This window comes from Genypterus blacodes, unplaced genomic scaffold (assembly GCF_046128005.1).
Source record: "Genypterus blacodes isolate CSIRO-AG114 ecotype Tasmania unplaced genomic scaffold, CSIRO-AGI_Gbla_v1 ptg000156l_1, whole genome shotgun sequence".
Taxonomy (NCBI): Eukaryota; Metazoa; Chordata; class Actinopteri; order Ophidiiformes; family Ophidiidae; genus Genypterus; species Genypterus blacodes.
This window is the reverse complement of record NW_027466957.1, coordinates 2089133-2107926: the sequence shown is the minus strand read 5'-3', so window position 1 is coordinate 2107926 and position 18794 is coordinate 2089133. Positions and strand designations below refer to the sequence as shown.

At 40.9% G+C, this 18794-nt stretch overlaps 1 protein-coding gene across 2 annotated transcripts in view; it reads right to left on the bottom strand.

The window, feature by feature from the left end:
- ptpn11b (protein tyrosine phosphatase non-receptor type 11b) overlaps positions 1-15489 on the bottom strand; it is a 29442-nt gene extending 13953 nt beyond the window's left edge. For both annotated transcript variants that reach the window (XM_076166542.1, XM_076166543.1), the window contains exons 1-2: positions 15378-15489; positions 4020-4142 (exon numbers count right to left, since the gene is read on the bottom strand). In XM_076166542.1, the coding sequence (XP_076022657.1) occupies positions 4020-4142; positions 15378-15391 (137 nt within the window). In that variant the 5' untranslated portion in view covers positions 15392-15489. The remainder of the gene's footprint in view (positions 1-4019; positions 4143-15377) is intronic.
- Positions 15490-18794: the final 3305 nt, after the last annotated feature.

Sequence of the window (18794 nt, the reverse complement as noted above, 5' to 3'; positions counted from 1 at the left end):
TAGTGTTAAAGAAAATATCACCTTAAACATATGAAGTACACACTCCAGACATAGCACAGCAGGGTTACACAGGCAGTCTGTGGTATGAGATCTGCAGCATGAGATACAACAGCCTCTCTCTCTCTGCTCAAACTGATTAGCAACTAATGGTCATTCAGTATCAAATGACACAAATCATATTTCCTTCCATTACTTTCCTCATTGTCCTCATGAAATCCACATTTTTTCTTCCTGTCTCTCCATCCTTTCACACAATATAAATTCCCTTTCCTTTAGTCCTGTATTTATGTCTCACTGTCTATCCGTTTCTCTCCTATCTCCCCCTCTCTCTCTCCCTCCATTCCTCTCTCTCGTCATTAGCCTGTCTCCCAGTGTTTCCTGGTAATTGCTTTATGGCTCTATTAGTGGCTGTTGGCAGGGTGCCATTGGTCTATAGCCCTGTTAAAGGCCCCTCCTCAACTTTCAGGCCAAAGCCCCATTTTTTCTCTGAGTTTAACACCATTAAATCTGGAATGAGTCAAACACATCCTATTAGATTTTCAATCACTTCCTTGCTCTCTCACTCTCAGACATTGATAACCTTGGTGGGTTTACTGTAATGTTGCTCTCCCTTACAGACGGAATATCGGGAACATGCCTCACCATTATTTCAACAGATTATAATTTATTCGTCGTGGTTTTCAGGGCCATATTCTCCTTTTGAGTGAACAAAGTAATATATCATTGCTACCTCAATTACTCCCAATTAATTCTAGGCATGTACTTTATTCAGATATAACTGAACAGACATGGAAAACTTCTACAGTGCTGCATTTAACGTCCACCAAGAACTCAGTCAGAAGGGTTAGGGTTTGAACACATCTTTGTTCTGCTGCAGCAGTCATGACCCAGGATAGATCACGTCTAGGAGCAGAATTATGTGCAAAGAGCCGCAGCACTGAAAAGCATTTCAAACTGTGCGTACATTAAAACATAGGTTGATATATGTTCACTGATAACATGAAATACACACACATGAAAAACGGGAATGTTGATAGCTCACAAATCCACATAAATATAAGTGCGAATCCAGGATATAACTTATCTGCCCCTGCTTTACCCTGAAGCTCTTTCAAGCTCTATTTTTCCACTCCATACAGCCTGACACCACTGAGAAATCCACTTCACCATATCCCTCACCTACAAGACTTAATAAAGTTACTTCCTCGGTGTAAATTTTACCTCGGAAGTGAGAAAATATTATAGGTCAAAGACAATAATATCTGAAACTGAAATTGGCTATGATGGACTGTTGGCACCATTGCATGAGGGAGGAAAGAGTCAATCTAAGCAAACATCCTATTATGGGCTCTGCTAAACAGCTAGCAGTGGCAGCTATGTTGTTCATCTGAAATATTTGCAACTACAGCAAATGTTGATATTACATAGCTTCTCTCATGCACAACTAACTAACCCTAACCCTCAAACACAATTCAGCTTCAATTGCATTGTATTTATTTATTTACCTTTTTGATAAAGACTTCTGACAACAAAATCCTCTTTACATATTGTTTTGTTAAATTGCTTGGATCCAATACCTGTAATCCTTTACATGGATTAAACATGACAAAACCCTTTACAAGTTCAAAACGCAACCCAATATGAGCCACATGTGAGAGAAAAAAAACGCATTTGTTTGACTTATGCTGTACCTTACATTTGTGAGAAGTCTAATCAGCCTAAATAAATGCACACAAATCTATGCAGGGGATCCTAAATGAGGTCTCTCAATGTGTCTTACCGAACATGACAGAACATGGCAATGAGCAAAAACATTACATTTCCTCTGCCTACCAAGTTCTGAATCATAATTTTGCTTCTATGAATTCAGGAAACAACTGGAATTAACTTTGCATCTAAATCAATGATGAAGAATGCTCTTTTAACTGATTGTGTAAACTTGAAGCCTGGCTGGAGTGGAAACATATAGAAGTGAACCTAGGTTAGCATACATAATACAGAGGCTGGAGGAAAAATCCAGTTGCTCTCTATGGTAATAATCCCTTTAAAATTCTCTCAGAAGATTGCTTGTAAAAGTCTTCCTCTTGGCTTTTGGAATATGAAAGTGCATGAAAAATGATAGAGGAAACTTGGCCAGACTCCTCTCCGTATGGAATTGTGCTTGGTTGTAAATTATGGCTAAATCTTACAACTTCAAACTTTCTCTCTCTCACTCTCAACGCATTTTATGAAACTCCAAATTATCACGTTTTTCAAGACCCTTGAAAAGCTCTCATTGGGAGTATTAGACACCGTCTAACCCCTCCTTCTCCTTTTCACCTCCTAGACCAGGAAAGAGGAGAGGTGGTGGAGATAAGAGGGGGAAGAAAAGCAGGGAAAGGAAGATATGACAGAGAGGGAGAGACAAAAGACTCCCCTAGCATCCATTACAATCTGAACATTTGGAGAGGCTGTCCCTTCTTAATGGCTCGGTAAGAAGAAACCTGGCTAATTATCTTCCCCCCTGTGCTGATAAGGCATTATGTGCTTGAAGAGCGTGAGGGTGTGTTAGGTCACACAGAATTAAAGCTGAAAATAGCTATGTAATGTATTTAGTTTTTTATATAGAATAGGCACAAAGTACTAAAGAAAAAAACAAGAAAAGTTATGAATTTCTTTTGATGAGGCTCAGCACTCCAGGGCCAGGGAAGAACCCATGAGTATTTAGCTGTGGATCTGCATCAGAGAACAGATCTCTTAACACTGAACAGAAAAGGAATTTTACTTTCTTTGTTTCTTTTAGACAATTTCTGAATAAAAATAGTACCCCATGACAGATTAGCAATAGGTGCAATTTGGCCCACATGCAAATACATTTAAATAAACAACTGTTTCTTGTGACACGCTATTATTTTTATGGTTCTTTCTTTCTCTTTAAGCCAGTATGTTATAAGAACAAGACTCACTGTGTTAAGGCTCTAATATTTATAGTAATGTTTGACTTAGTATAATCTAAATGAATCACAAGCCAATTATCAACAAATTGCTGCATGAAGGAGGGAGGTAAATGTCATATCACTAAGCTCTATCTAATGTTGATATCTCTATCTCTATACTTATATGAACTCTCCCTCCTCCAGGTTCTATGTCACCTATCATGTCTAGCAGGTGGTGCACCCTGCAGGCTGACCACTTGACCTCAGCATGTGTGTGCAAGTCTGAAGAAGCTACAGGCTGGGGCTAAAAACAACACACCCTACCAACCTTCCTGTGGTGAGATTTATGACACTCTGCAACCTGACATGTACACCCCCCCCCCCCCCCTCCGCACACACACAGACAACAGGCAATGAAGGTCAAGGCCATAACATGTGTTCTTCAATCTTTACATTATTTAAAAGCCACACGCACACTCAGACTAACACACACAAACACAGCCTCCGTGCCCATCTCAGCAAGAGTTGTAAGGTAACATGGGTTTGTCCTCTATTCCAGGCACTTTGTTTCTTTCATAGACACATTCCGAAAACTCTGTTGTTTCTCTCAGTTTGTCTCAAAGCCTTTGTTATCACCACAGTGTGTAGGGTTGAGGCCTCCTGTATGTGACAGAAATCAAGATGCACGGGGAGAAAAAGGTCTCTTTCTAATTTCGATTCTTCATTTCAACACACATCAAAACAAAATTGCCATCTAAAGTGCCATCTATTAACCCTCTGACTAAATGAATCACCTGCTTTACAATAGGGGATTTCTTTTGGTTCCAGAAGTTATGGATTCATTCTGTTCTATCAGCCATGACAAATCCAGGCTGAGCACTAGCAAAATGCCTCAAATGTAAATATCACAGTGATTTTTTTTTCTGTCTGGCATGGAAAAGTGCTCCAATCGCCGCTTCAGCCTCTCAGCACGACAACACCGGAGCTTTGTTTGCTCTCCAGGCTGAACATTGAACCAGTGAGAATTAAGTGGAGAAAAAAAGGGACTGATGCAGCAAAAACAACACGGCAAGGGTAAAGAGGAGGGTGGAAGTGAGGATCTACCTGACGGAGAGGGTGAAATCACCCGGGTTGCTCTTGCTGGGCCGGGCCAGGAAACTACCGTGGACTCCCCGGGTCAACAGGAGCTGCTCTGCCTCGATTCCAGTGACGTTGGGGTGGAACCACCTAAAAGAGGAGACAAGAGAATTTCAAATCAGATGAAATATTTTGGCATGGTACACTCATAACAGACATCAATGTAAGGTGGTTTTCATTATATGGGGCTTCATATATTTCAAAATAAGGGTCGATATCAAAGTAAATGTTGTCAGTACAGTATATTTCAGGGACTACTTCATGTGGACGCACCTTTATAAAATACTGTAGTTCCTATTCAGTATTCCAAACAGAACATTTCTCTTTCACAAGTTAATGTTTACCTACTGCACTGATTCACCATTGATTTACAAGAATTATAGTTTTACTCTAAGTATCTAAAATGCTGCTACCTTAAATACTCTCAGACTGTTGCAGAATGTTGGAAGTTTGCTTGCGTATTCAAAGAGATAGTGGCAAAGCTTAGACAGAAATATTGCGACATTATGAAGCATCCTTTTCATTGCTTTCATGTCTGTTGGCTGCCAATAGATGCTTTTACAAAAGTTCCCCCTATAAACGTTGTAGGTAGAAGTTCACTTATCAGTGAATCAGTCAATGTGGCTGAGAAGTGGATGGAATAAATATTTGCCTGCATTTATTGTCTGGTTTAACCACAGAGGAAACAAGTTATCACTAGCTTTAGAGGTGAGAAGAAAGTGATATTTGTATAAGTGTGTCCCTATTCTAACACAATAGTTAACGCCTTTTAAATGTGAGAAGTAAAAAAAAAGAGAAGCAGCGCCAAGAGTTAACACTAAATACGGGATGGGCAATATACTGACATTAATTCGGTCAATGACTACGTGTCTCATCACATACTTCTCCTTTCTCATCAAATACCTTTGTTCCTTCTGAATCTATGGTGAACAGTAACCAGTGTGTTTATCATCTAAGTCTTTCACACCTTGGACCAAGTGGGTTTGGGTGGCATGGTGTCATGGTGTCATACTGCAATGTGTCATTAGAGACAGGGACGCTGTTAGCCATTAGATATTCTCTTGTTATCTTTAAAAAACTGAACACGAACTTCTCATTGGAGAGTAGTACAGTGACACTTCAGTACAAAATGTCATAAATGTCCTGTTTTTCATACGTTACAGCATTGTGGAGATATTTGTTCACCTTCCAAGCATGTGGGCCTTTGAAACCTACCCCTGTATTAGCTAATCCTGTATTAAACACGTTTAATACAGGCTCTAAATTAAGTTGTGCGATTGATTTGAATGAAAACATGTTCACAGTAGCCTCAGAATGACATTTGACCCTGACAAGTTTGTATTTTAAACCTTGACTTTGAACCAGAGAACATTGGGTTTTGTAATGAAGAATATTACCCATAGAAAATTTAATTTAATGACATTAAAGCAAAGTTATTTTTGGGGACCCATAAATAAACAGTACACTAACAATAAATAAACTGTCTTGTTCTATCATATCATGTGATTTGGTTGATTTTTCTTTTTGTTATGACTAATGGAAAGCCAAACATAATTGCTATATTTGAACATTGGCCACCAAGTACAAAAACAATCTTAATCTGCAGTTCTACCACAATGGAACAAAATGCACGTAATTGTCAATGTTCCCACGAGAATGGGAAAGCACATGATTTTCTGTCACTGATATAGAGTATATAGAGTGAGTCATGGAACTTAATACATTTCACAACCTAAACCATAGCCTTTCACCACCGGCCCTGACACATTAGAGAGGCTCAGTATCACAGAGGTAAGTAGGCCACACAAGAGCGCTAAGAGAAGATCATATCCAAGAGCAGTGGATGAACAAACCAATAAAAGTAAATAAGTCTTGTGTCTGCTCAGACAGAAAGTGACATTTTCCAACTAAAGCTAGTGCATAGACAATGCATCTAGTGAAGCGAAGAAGAAGAAGAAGGAGAAGGAGAAGGAGAAGAAGAAGAAGAAGAAGAAGGAGAAGGAGAAGGAGAAGAAGAAGAAGAAGAAGAAGAAGAAGAAGAAGAAGAAGAAGAAGAAGAAGAAGAAGAAGAAGAAGAAGAAGAAGAAGAAGAAGAAGAAGAAGAAGAAGAAGAAGAAGAAGAAGAAGAAGAAGAAGAAGGAGAAGGAGAAGGAGAAGAAGAAGAAGAAGAAGAAGAAGTGTGAAGGTCAGACTGGCTGCGTAACATGCAACAGATGAATCGGACAATGACAGTACACACATCAGGCATCCAGATCTAGATGTGGAAGAACACATATTAATGCAAGGTGTTAGTCTAGGCAGATAGAGTACTCAAATGTGTTTGCATTTTGATTGCAAAGGTCAGATAAAGATTGTCAATGGAGCAAAAAGGAAACTCTGGCTAAAATGGCTTCAAACCCCACCTCTGAAAATCTGATCAGAAGGACAAGTTTTAAAGCAAAGGAGTAAATACGAGACCAATCTAGATGATATACATGCATACACAGACTGCATTTTGATGAGGTGTAAATAGGGTCTTGTTGTCGTCAAGGTGAAAAGGCTTCTGGAAAATAGAGCTCTGCACATCATTAAAACTCTTATGCTTATTATAGACGCAAAATCCTCTCAACAGATTTTGCCACACAGGGAACTTGGGAAACCAAGACGTCAACACAAACTACTACAGAAAGAATTAATTTGGAACATAGAACATAGAAACCATTAGTCTGAATCAGGGTCAGATCATTTTGCACATGCGTTTCCGTTTTCCCTTGTTCATAATGTCACTATCAGTTGTTTGTCTGCTGATTGCTGATATTTAAATGTTGTAAGTCTTTCCTGTTTTGTCAAAGCTTTCTGCAGTGTGAAGTCAGCAGCCTTACCTCTATCTGAAACTAGTCTTTGGTTCTACACACCAGAAGAAAGCCCTACGGCATTGTTTGAGCACGGCACTACTTTCTCAAGTTACCAAAAGTCACAAGTCAAAGTAAAGAAGTAATCACATCTCTTCTCTTGCAACATAAAAGTAATACAGTAAGCATTTATCCATGCACAGCGGGGTGAAATTCTTTAAATTACACACACTGCGTCTATGTAAGCGTAGACATGGACCATGGAAACTTATGATCCTTCAAGAACTGCTGTTGTAACCATATGAATAGCGAATATCCAGTAATACAAAATATCATTCAGCCCTTGTGAACAACTGATGGTTGATGACAATGAGAGTACAGCCGAGCCCTGGACAAGCTCTCAATAGACCAGCCAGACTAGACATCTGGTCCAGACTGCACCTGACCCCTTATCCCTTCCCGGGGGGGCCACTGTGATCTGCAGCGCTTTCTCTCATTCCACATCCAGAGGGAGCAGATTATGGTCGGGGGGCTTTTCAAATAGTAAATTGTAACAGATTACAAGGGGATTAGTCACAAAATACATGTAAGCGCAGAGGGGACATTTGACAAGGTCATAACTTTAATGTCATAACTCTAGAAGGCTGGCAAGGGGGATTGCTGGGATTGAAGGGGGGCATAGAGACGTAATAGTTCAGAAAAGTAAATGATAACCCACGTCTCAGAGTAGCAGGGCACCTTGTCCCTGAATAATAAAACAAAACACCACTGATACAGCAGTAAGTCTAAAACATGTTTGTGCATTGGATCACAGTCTATCAAAGAGTCAGAGAATAACGGAACCCTGTGGAACGCCACAGAAGACAAAGTCTATGTAGGCTCCCTGGCTTAGGCATCCCTATCTCTCCGGCATCAGCTGGTGCACAGATTACTCAGAGTATTGTTTATAATCTTACAAAGATTCATACAATAATATAATAGTGAGGAAAAAGGCCTTAACTCACTAATCCAGATAAAGTCCTTTGACAGAGCGGCTGTCGCTCATGTTAACTGATCCAACAATGAAGATGGGCTCCAATCAGCTTCAAGAAATGCCTCCAATCCAAGGCAACTCACAACTACTGCTATACTCCACATCTGTTTCACTCAGCTGACAGACACATGCAGAAACCGTTCCTTAATTCACACTTAAACACAAACAGTGTCAACTCAGTTATTATAAAGACACACGCACACGCATCCTTACACAGCAATTCATCTGCAAATACACACACACAACCTCATACACAGCCAAGTCTCTATATACCTCTATGCTATCTGTATGTACTGAATTCTTCCAAAATTATGCATTTCACTCAGAATGCCACAGCAACACAACACACATATTAACAAAAGAAAAGTGTGTAAGCTGTGTCGTAGCAGAACATAAACTGCTCAAAGTTCAAGGATGGTCTCTGCCCTACCTCACCATTCTGATAGAAGCCACAGCTCCTAGCTTCAAGAGCCTCACAGTTAAGTGCTGCAGCACTGGACACTGGTACACAAGGAAGGGCAGGAGGGAGGTATACAGAAGGGATGGGGGTGGGGGACTTCTAAAAGTGTTACCGGGATAGGTTAAGTGAGACAGAGGCACAAAGGGAAGGGGGTGCCCTGTAAGAGTGTCGGGGGGGCTTTTAATCTGCGATTTAGACGAGCGTGTGCAGGCCTGATACCGGCACCCTTCAGCCCTATCACCCAGCCCCCCTACCCATATCAGAGAAACACGACAGATGCAGGCCAGCAGGTCCACCCACCTTCTGCCCTTCCTCTCTTGCTCTCTTTATCTGCCTCCTCCTCTCTCTCCCTCCCTCCCTTAACAGGTCAGTGAAGACTCAACTCCAAATCCCAGTGCTATCACTGGTTTTACCGGCTGTAACACGGAGGAGTCCAGACCAGGTCAGGGTGCCAAGCCTCCCTGCTAACTTGTTAGAGGCTAAATGCAGCAGGTGTGGTGCCAGTGCCTGGAGATTACACCTAATCGTGCATGGGGTAATTACATCGGATAATATTTCATCCTTGTCAAGCTAAAGCGTGCCAATACAGCCAATTCAGCAGAACAACATTCAGTTATTCATCTTGCTGGGCGGGTTAGCGGGGGCTTTGTTTGATGAGGTTATTCAGGACGCGGGGATTCCCTTGGATTGGCTCCTTCACCTCGCTGACCGCTGTCTCAGATAAAGCATACTGTGGCCTTAATGCTGAATTCACACTTTGGCAGGGAAAGGCCAACTGGAAGTTCATAATGGCTGTAAAACCACAGAAACAAATGTAAGGTGCTTTCTAATGAGCCTCATGGGGCAACTAGGAAAAAATTGGAGGTATAAAAGCTAAACAAACTGATGTTCTGATCATAACACATCAGCAGCTATTTTAACTTTTAACTTTTAATTGCCAAACGTACTACATAATGTAATTCCTGTTGATGTGTATGTGTGTGATCTTTGGTCTTTGCTGCTAATAGGCCCTGATGTGGTGTGTGTGATCTTTGGTCTTTGCTGCTAATAGGCCCTGATGTGGTGTGTGTGATTGGTGGAATGTGTGAGTGGTGGGGTAGTTCGGAGTGGGGTTCCCCTTTTTTTCTTCCTGTTTTTCTTCTTGCTATGGCTTGTTGTGTTCATGAGCATTTTGTGGCTGTTCATATGCAGTGGATTGCAAAATATTACCTAATTTATATTTTTAAAGGTACTGAAGTATTGAAATGAATAGTACCATGTAAAGCTGCTAAAGACAAACGATTTAAGATTAGGATTATAAACTAGAAGAAACACTTTCCCTGTACATTTTGTGAGTCCAGTTCTGCATTGATGGGTATTCTGGAAAGCCCTGTTGGGATTTGCAGTGGATACATTATTATGTGACACAACTGTCTGCGTTGTCTAAGTGCAGGACAAAATGTATTTTCTGTGTGTGTTGCTCAGTTAAATGATTAACTTTTAGGTGCACTATACGCCATCACTCACTGAGAAATACTTGTAGAAACGGACCTGGTTGTTGGGTTCTAGTACCACTCTGCTTACATGTGCTCACAGAAATGATACTAGTGCTGCAAAGTGTTCATTTGGATGGGGGTGCTTTAAACAAGCCAGGTATGAAGCCAGGTATGAAAACAACCTAAACATGTTCAATCAGAACTGCACTGATATGGTGTTTGTTAAAAGTGTCATTGTTGGGGGCTTTGACTCATTTGACAGCTCATGTGCAGAGGACCATGATAGCTCTGGTAATAGCCCTAAGGCTGGACTGTTTCATTGTTGTTGTTTAAGAGATAAGTAAAACACAGTGCACAAAAAAGTGAACTCTGAATGGAAGAAGACTTTCCCATGAGACTTTGGGCGCAACTTGTTTTGGTTACACAGGAAGTGAGTATGTGTGTGTGTGTGTGTGTGTGTGTGTGTGTGTGGGTGTGTGTGGGTGTGTGTGTGGGGGGGGGGTTGCAAATCTGACCATGCTAATGATGAAGACTGAATAAAAAGTCTGTTGGTTAATATGCGAGGGATTTCTTTTATAATTTGGGAACATCTAATCAGATATTTTTCCTAAAATGCAACACAGCATTAAACTGTTGGCATCACTCAGCACATATTTTTTGAACTGTCCTCTTGTGTATAAAAGCTCTGTTTCTTTTCTCTAGCACAGGCGATTGTCAGTGTTTCCCAGTTTAAAGCAGCCTGATATTTTAAACAGAGTGAACAGCATGGCCTTCCTATACAACCCTAACCCATACTATCTCCTCAACTCCCCCTCCCCTCTACAGATCATGACTGCAGGAGCAGGAGTGACTAGGGACTTTCCAAGAATAGAATTCCTTTTGACAACCACCAGGCGCCCCGATAGCCTGCATCTGGTCTGGGGCAGAGAGGGAGACAGACACAAGACAAAGAGAAGGAGATCTCATATAGTCTGGATTTATGTGACGAGACACGGAATCACAGGCTGAATGAAGTCAATGTAAAAACTATGGGAGAGACGGAGGCAGCTGGGAGTTGCAGGTTAGGCCACAGGCTGCTTGAAGGGACACAGGCCCCTGCGTGCATCCAGCCACCGCTCTATCCTCTTACATCATGTCTCAAGTTCAATATAGCCCCGGTCAGCTATTTACAGCGCTACCGTCTAGGCCTACTGACAAAAAGGTGATATACTTAGTAGCTGCAGCACAGCGTTAAAGCCTCCGCTCGGGCTATATTGGTCACAGACAAGCCTCGGGGTGTGGATTTGGTAATGTGGCAGATATTTTTAGTTCAGCTTTAGATCCAGGGTATTTACATGAGGCGCAAATCTCCGCCCCCGCCCCCGCAACCCCACCCCACCACCCCACCACATCCCTCACATCTCTATGAAGCACAGGGCAGCCGGCTTATCAGAATTAGAAAAATGACTTTGACTTTAACTCATATCTTAAAGTACCTGCAATATGATAATCCAAAAAGTGTAACAGGTTGTTATTGTTGATACTGGGTTAATACACGGGTCAAAAGCTTTCACCTTTACTTGAACCTGTAGTTAAATGGAGTAAATAATGACAATCACTAAAGGCGTTCATGGTTCATAACTCAGTAGACACAGACTTTTAAGAACAAAAGAAACAAGGAATCACAAATAATACTTCAAGCTAATTCAACAGCATTGATACAACGATAAGACAGAACAAAAAGGCCTGTGGCACAGTTGGATGTGAAAATGATGATGATTCTTTCAAAATTGTGTTCCTTACACGTTTGTATTGATTGAATACGCAAGAAATATCAACGTTTGATGCAATAGATATGATTTCAGTTGAAGGATCGCTGTCTTGGCATCGATACCGTTAGCCGTTAAAGAGAAGTTCAATGTTAAAAAATGAGTCATGGGAGTAACATTGTTCCTCTTTTACATATTTACTCCTTCCACCAGTCAAGGGAGTCAGAACAAGCACAGCTCCCAGAATGACATGCAAATGACTGTCAGTTATACTTCACCAACCACCGACAGCGAGATGTGTGAGTTGTCAAGTCTTGTAATCATTCAACCTCTTTGTAAACAACAAGGTTCACAATACAGGCACAACAATAACACCAGAATAAGTCCAAGACAACCAAACATGTGCGACCTGTGAAACAACACTCTGGGTTTTCCTGCTTTAATTTATTCAGAGGGGTTTTCTCTCCTCATTTTGGACTACTTTCTACCTGAATAAAAACAGTAAAATGCAGAACATGAATTTGGAAATGACTAACAGTTGGTCCAGAGCGCTGCTGGAAATGTTGGCAGTGCTATCTTATTCCTCCACACGGGCTGTTGCTTTCCTGTCGCCTTATCGAGTCAAACTGACTCACTATTCTCAGCTGGGCAAATGAGTTTCAGTGACAGATGAGGTCTGTTCCATAAACAAAGGGGTGCAGGGGTTGCTTTCCAATAATGGAAAACGTAATAGCGTATAAAAATCTACAGCTGATATAAGCTGGGTACGGTTACTTCTTCTTCTGGGCCTCAAAAGCATGTGGGATTGTAAACCTTTATGACCAAACATCACCATAAAGACAACAATGGCAAAAGATGAGGGAAACTCCAGCACTTCTCAAAAGTGTGTTGAATCCTTCCTGGTGTGTGGGGGGGGAGTGTGAATGATTATATCAGCAACAGGAGAGCGCGTCTGTCAGACAAAGATGGCACATATTGTGGAAGTATTGTTCCCTGTGGTATTTCGGCTCAGGAAGTACAAAATGAGCCACAGAGCAAACAGTCAGACGTGACTGGGCCGGTGACAAACCATGGAAACTGCCAGTGATGAAAACAACTTTTAACTTTGTCTTGGCTCTAGGTTTATGATCTCTGCTGTGCCCCGCTTGTTGCTTTCACAACCTAAAGCATTTAAACACCTCGCCCTCTGAGTGCAAGTGTCTGTACTGTAAAAAACACATGTCTATTTGAATGAAGTTGAAGTTAAATAAAAGAAACTTCTTAAACTGCCGTTCATCATGATGGCTGTGTGTCACTGGACCACATTTATGGCTAAATGGAACAGATGTAGAAGTCCAATTTAACCCCCTTAATTGAGTAATATACTGTATCTGGAGATGAAAGCAAAAGTGAAGGTTATCCCCAGAACTTAGATATTTGTCCACTGAAGTAAACAGCAACAACAAGTACTTCCTGATTCAACATTCAGCAGTGAGAACTTACCATATTTATATTCACATGCATATTAAGACGTGTCTCTTAATCTGTGTATTCACTGACAAGAGTTGCCAACATCCTTGGAATAGACACCAACACACTACGCAGGTAACTCCTTCTCAAAGCTGAACGGGTAATAGGCTAACAATGCAATCTTAAAATGGACTGTACTTTTCTCCAAAGAGCTTTACAATGACCTCACATTTAACCGTACACTGATAGCAGAGGCATACAAGAGAATGAGCCAACCTGCACATCAGGAGCAGTTAGAGGGTCGGTTTCTTGCTCAACAGCACTTTGAGAGGCTGACTAGGAGAAGTCTGGACTCGAGCCAAGACGACAGCGTTTGGTTTGCTTGTTTTTTATTTGGTGTTCTTTGGACTGAAATAAATAATCAGGCAAATCAATTCAATTGGAAGTTTTTGTTTACATTACACAAAGCCAGTTTAACTGCCACCAATGGTACTAAAATGTGAAAATACCAGGTTGTAAGGAATTGGAACTGTTATTTAAAACACAACTAAGTGTAGCAGCTGTACTGTTGCCATTGTGCCTTTGATGCACTAAAGCCTATGACAAATCCAGCTTCACTGCAGTGTTCAAAAATGAAAATTTCCCCCCAAATAAACTGGCCAACACGCCAGAGGAGGATGAAAGACCTAAGTGTTCTGTGTGGTTAGACTCTATGATTCCACCCCATCATCCACAAACTACCTTTCCCAGGCATAAACACCATCGCATCCCAACATGTGACCGGCTACATCTCCTATCTTTCCCACCCATCTAGAGAGAGACTATTTGTGTCAACTGCAAACTCTAGTATAGTAACAGCTGTAATGAAAAGTCAGGAGAAACAAACTGCTGGGGTCATCTGAGAGGTCACCGTACACACAAACCTGAGCAGAAGTTACCAAGATGCACTCAATGTTATTAAACTTTAAAATATAATGCAGCAACATCGAACATATACACCAAACTCCAGCGCTCAATGTGCATATCAACCACAAAAGTTATTACAGCAGGATGTGACAACACACACGCAAGCACACTGTGACTCCGCAAGGACAACTTTAACACATTTCAAATACAGTCCACACACTGTAACAGCACAGCCAACTGCAGCTCTTAATTTCTCACAGCCTAACCTGGTCAATAATTCAGGGAGGTCCACAAATCATTAATAGTTCATGGACGCTCATGTGGTTAATAATATGTAGGAAGGAGACAAAGTTGTGCGGAATATGTGCAGACTCTACCTTCACGATTAACGCAGCTTCCTCACCAAAACAAAGCCGTACTGTCATTTGGTTTGACAACAAATGAACACTCGCTAAACCAAAAAGCACTCTACTATGACGGAAATATTCCTAAAGCGACTATAGGTGTGGTAGCTGCTGCCATGGAGGTTATGTTTATGTTTACACCCGTGTCTGTTGGTTTGTTTATGAGCAGGATTACTGTTCTGAACTCTTTTCATTGAACCCTGGTGGTGCATTTGTCCCAGGGAGGAATGCACTGCATGGTGGTGCTGACATGAGGACCAATCAGATTTCTACACATTGGAAAATATGTTTGTAAATGTGTTCAAACTGTATACACTGAGAACAGCATTTAGTGCTTTCACCGGGGCGTTTTTAGTTCCCACGGTGGGCTTTAAATCGTTAAAGAGTTAGTGCTAGACTTTTTATGCAAGTGCCTGGATTCACAGGAAGCTTGAAGGAAATTTCCTGTCGTGAGCACACAGACACAAAGAGAGAGGACACAAATGGCAACAGACTCCATAAACGTGTGCAGACTTTAGCTTCAGGAGTGGAGTTATTTTTATAATGTATACATAAAATACTAAAGAGCGACTTGCTCAAACTTCAAACACGCCAAACTGAAGATTAGGCGCTAGACCTTTTCAGGATTCATTTCCAAATTCATGACAAAACATTCAGACAAACGCCGCATTCAGGTTCATGTTGACATTGTAGAAGTTAGTCAAACTTGTCAACAATTACCGTTAGCTTTTGATTAAGGGTTTAATTGTCGCGTCTACACCGCCAGACCGTAAGAAGCAGTCACTTAGATAACTTTGTGCCGAAGCAAATATAAGAACCTCTAATGGATGTTAGATATCTATGCGGAGACGAATAATTTGTATTATTTAGTCGAGTCCGTGACATGGCAAAAGTTTAAGCGCCCTTGACTCAATACATTTTCAGCCTGAACAATATTCTCGGAGCGCTCGGGCGGTGTAAAGATGTTAGAAGATATAAATAATGGTGTGATAAAAGTTACAAAAATTAACACCGCTTACCTGCGAGATGTCATATCAGTCTTTAAGCGCTGTCAAGTGTCCTCAAACGTTTCCCTACTTCACTATTTGCCGAGTCTGTGTGAACACTGACAGATTCAACCACAGCGTCCAGTCAGCCATGATAAACAATGGCACTTCCGCTCAATACCTTCAAAATAAATGCCTTGTATTTGATTATTTCGCTGTATAAACAAAGCAGAGGATTTATATCTATTCTGACTGACAACGGTTTTGATTGTCAACGGTTGTACACTCTTATCATAACGCTTACTACAGAAAATTAAAAAATAAATAATAATAATTCCATCTAATCTTAATTCTATAATAATTCTTTTACGGTTGAACTGATTCATGAATAAAATTGATTCCATTTAGAAATATTTAAATTTAATTATTTTAAGAACAATTCAAACTTATTTTCTAGCATTTTCATATAGATTTTCATTGTTTTTTGTTGAACAGAGCCCAGCTTTTTCCATGTGCCATGTACTGCCACTCTTCATTTTGGATGATTACGTCTCTTTTGGCAGTTTGTTATCTCCTCTCCACCTACATTTCTTACTGCACAGGCTGCTGAAAACCACAACAAACCGCAATTAAAGATTCCACTACTAATTGTGGTACTACACCTCATCACACCATTTAGTCTACTTATTGTTTTAATTTCGATGTTACTATTTATACTTTTATTTTGCAAGAAATCAAAGTCTTCCTGTTTATTGGAGCTAACTGGATGCCATAATGAATACTGAAGAACAACAAACTTTACTATCAACTATTTGTTGGTAATTCTGTACAATTTAATTTAATTTAATTTAATTTAATTTAATTTAATTTAATTTAATTTAATTTAATTTAAACATAACACACTTCAAGTCAATTATTACATGATGGAATTTAACAGATTCATTGACTAGACCCACTAGACCCACTGAGGCAGTAGCTCAGTGGGTAGAGCTTCCGCTTGGGAACCGGAGGGTCGCCGGTTTGAGTCCCTGCCGAGGTGCCCCTGAGCAAGGCACCTAACCCTCAATTGCTCCCCCCTCTGCGAAGGGTGGTAGTGTAATGCAATGTAAGTCGCTTTGGATAAAAGCGTCTGCCAAATGATCGTGAAGAAGGAAGACCTTGATATTCTGCAAACAGACAGAGAGACAGACAAGAGAGACAAGACAGGCAATAACCAAAAACATATCCTGTATGGCACAAGCTATAAAACCTCCACTGGATTGATCCCATTAAGACAATGGTTGGTTGTATAATGTTGTATAATGCATACTGTATGTCTAATGTAGTTATGGTTTCATAAACAGTTTGGACTCTTTCTACTTTGTTCTCTTCGTGCACTGCAGAGGCATGGAAATTCAATAATGGTGCCCAACTGAATTCACCTTTACTTTTTTCCATCAACCTCTTTCATTTCCACTACAATGCAATACTAATGAGCATGTACTGCTTTTTCTGTGATGCCATTGTGAACCTCTGCTATTGTCTTGTCAGAGATAAGGACAAATCCATACAAGTCTAGCCTCAAAGCTAGAGAGAGAGAGAGAGAGAGAGAGAGAGAGAGAGAGAGAGAGAGAGAGAGAGAGAGAGAGAGAGAGAGAGTATTGACGTCACCAGCCTGTGGTTATCAGTGAAGGTTAATCTAGCGGGGGATGGATGAGATTATGCAATTGTCTGCTGGCCCGTGGGCTCATCGTGTATGGATTTGCTCTGCACTGATACAGTTGGAGCCTCCAGACAATCACCGAGATGATGGAGTGGGAGGTTCTCCTCTCTGTGGAATTCCTGATGTTACTGTCGATCTTGTTCTCTCTGTGCCAACCTCTAGAGGCTCCAGGCTGCAGAGATGGTATGAGGGCGGCACTGATTGTTTGGGTCTGCTGAACAGTTTAAAACCATCCGGCTGCACAATGGGAAGGCAATATAGTCTGATCAATACCCAGTGGAAGGGGGTGACAAAGAGCTCAATATAGGAGTAACATTGAGTGAACAGGCTGTTACAAGGCTGAGGGGTTCAAATCAAACAGTCACACGCATTTATTGGAATATTTTGTAGTTGCTGTCAGGGATAATGGGAAAGTAATTTTCTGGCCCAAGCACATTTACAATAGTAATATATAATTATATATATATAATTCCTGGATCTGCGTCTGTGTGTTATTAAGTATATTTATGACCTCACTCTGTAGAAGTAGTTAGGTTGTGTTATTATGTGTCTAAAGTGCAGCATTCACTTTCAGACTGACGTCCTGTCTCGTCTGGGTGGGAACAATAAGATCAGGAGTGCAGAGTGTAGTTTCCCAGCCTGGGGACCAGAGACCAGGATGTCCCATTTAGCCTGAGGTGACTGAGTGTGAAGGCTTGTGGCCTTTGACCTTTTTGCCCCGAGACTGGCAAATCTTCCTTTCCAAAGATTAAAAAATCTGGCAAAGGAAACAAAGAGGACTTACACAGAGAGTGATGCAGCTGGACAGCTGGAGCCTTGTTAGAGTCAGAGAGAAAGAACTTTTATTACCACATGGACATAAAAAGGCGTGAGAATGCAACTCATCTTTATTTCACAAAGGAGGAAGAAATGCAGCATAGCAGATTTTCGGTTTACTAGTGCGCTGCATGGTTTTATAAAAGGTTACTAGAAGATCATTTTGCGCATTTTGTAACTCTGAGATTAGTCAAAGTATTTCTATCACTGATGATGTCTTGGTCTTGGGTTGGAAGATCTGATCAAACTTCATCTGGAGGGATTTCAGTTTGTTGCATAATTCATAAATCCGCTCTTCTGTGACCTTTGAACAAACTGCATTCTCCTACACATAGGACACATAAGACATCTTGAAATGTTCTTAAGAATTCTCTTTGGCTCACAGCTTTTGCCATTTCTCTCTCAGCCAGTCAGTTTCTCAAAACATGACTTGAAATGAGCTTTGTGTGTCTCCTTAGGCCACAGAGCTCTTCAGCTATCCTTTGTTTAAATATTTAGTTCTATTTTCAGAAGTAGTTTTTGAGATTCCAATTTCTGAAAAAGATTTGAAATCAAACTAAAAGTGATCTTACCCCACTGGACTAAACCATTGTTCAGTGTGTTTTTGCAATGCAATGCACATTATAATGAGTCATACAGCCTCTTCTAGGCAATTGGCACGCACAACACATCATATATGTTGCTTGATATGGATCTGTGTTTGACTTGGACTGATTATAACTGTAATGTCATGAAAGGAACATGCAATCGCCCCCCATAGGAAGTAATGGAAAATCACTGCATACACAATGAATGCAGACATACACAAAGGCATACATTACACACAGACCATAGCAACCACCCGGAACACATAGAAACCGGTGTTCAGTCCAACTCTAAAACGAGGGGCTGCCTGGGAGGGTGAGCTCGTCCTCCAACTCAGTGTGGAACAG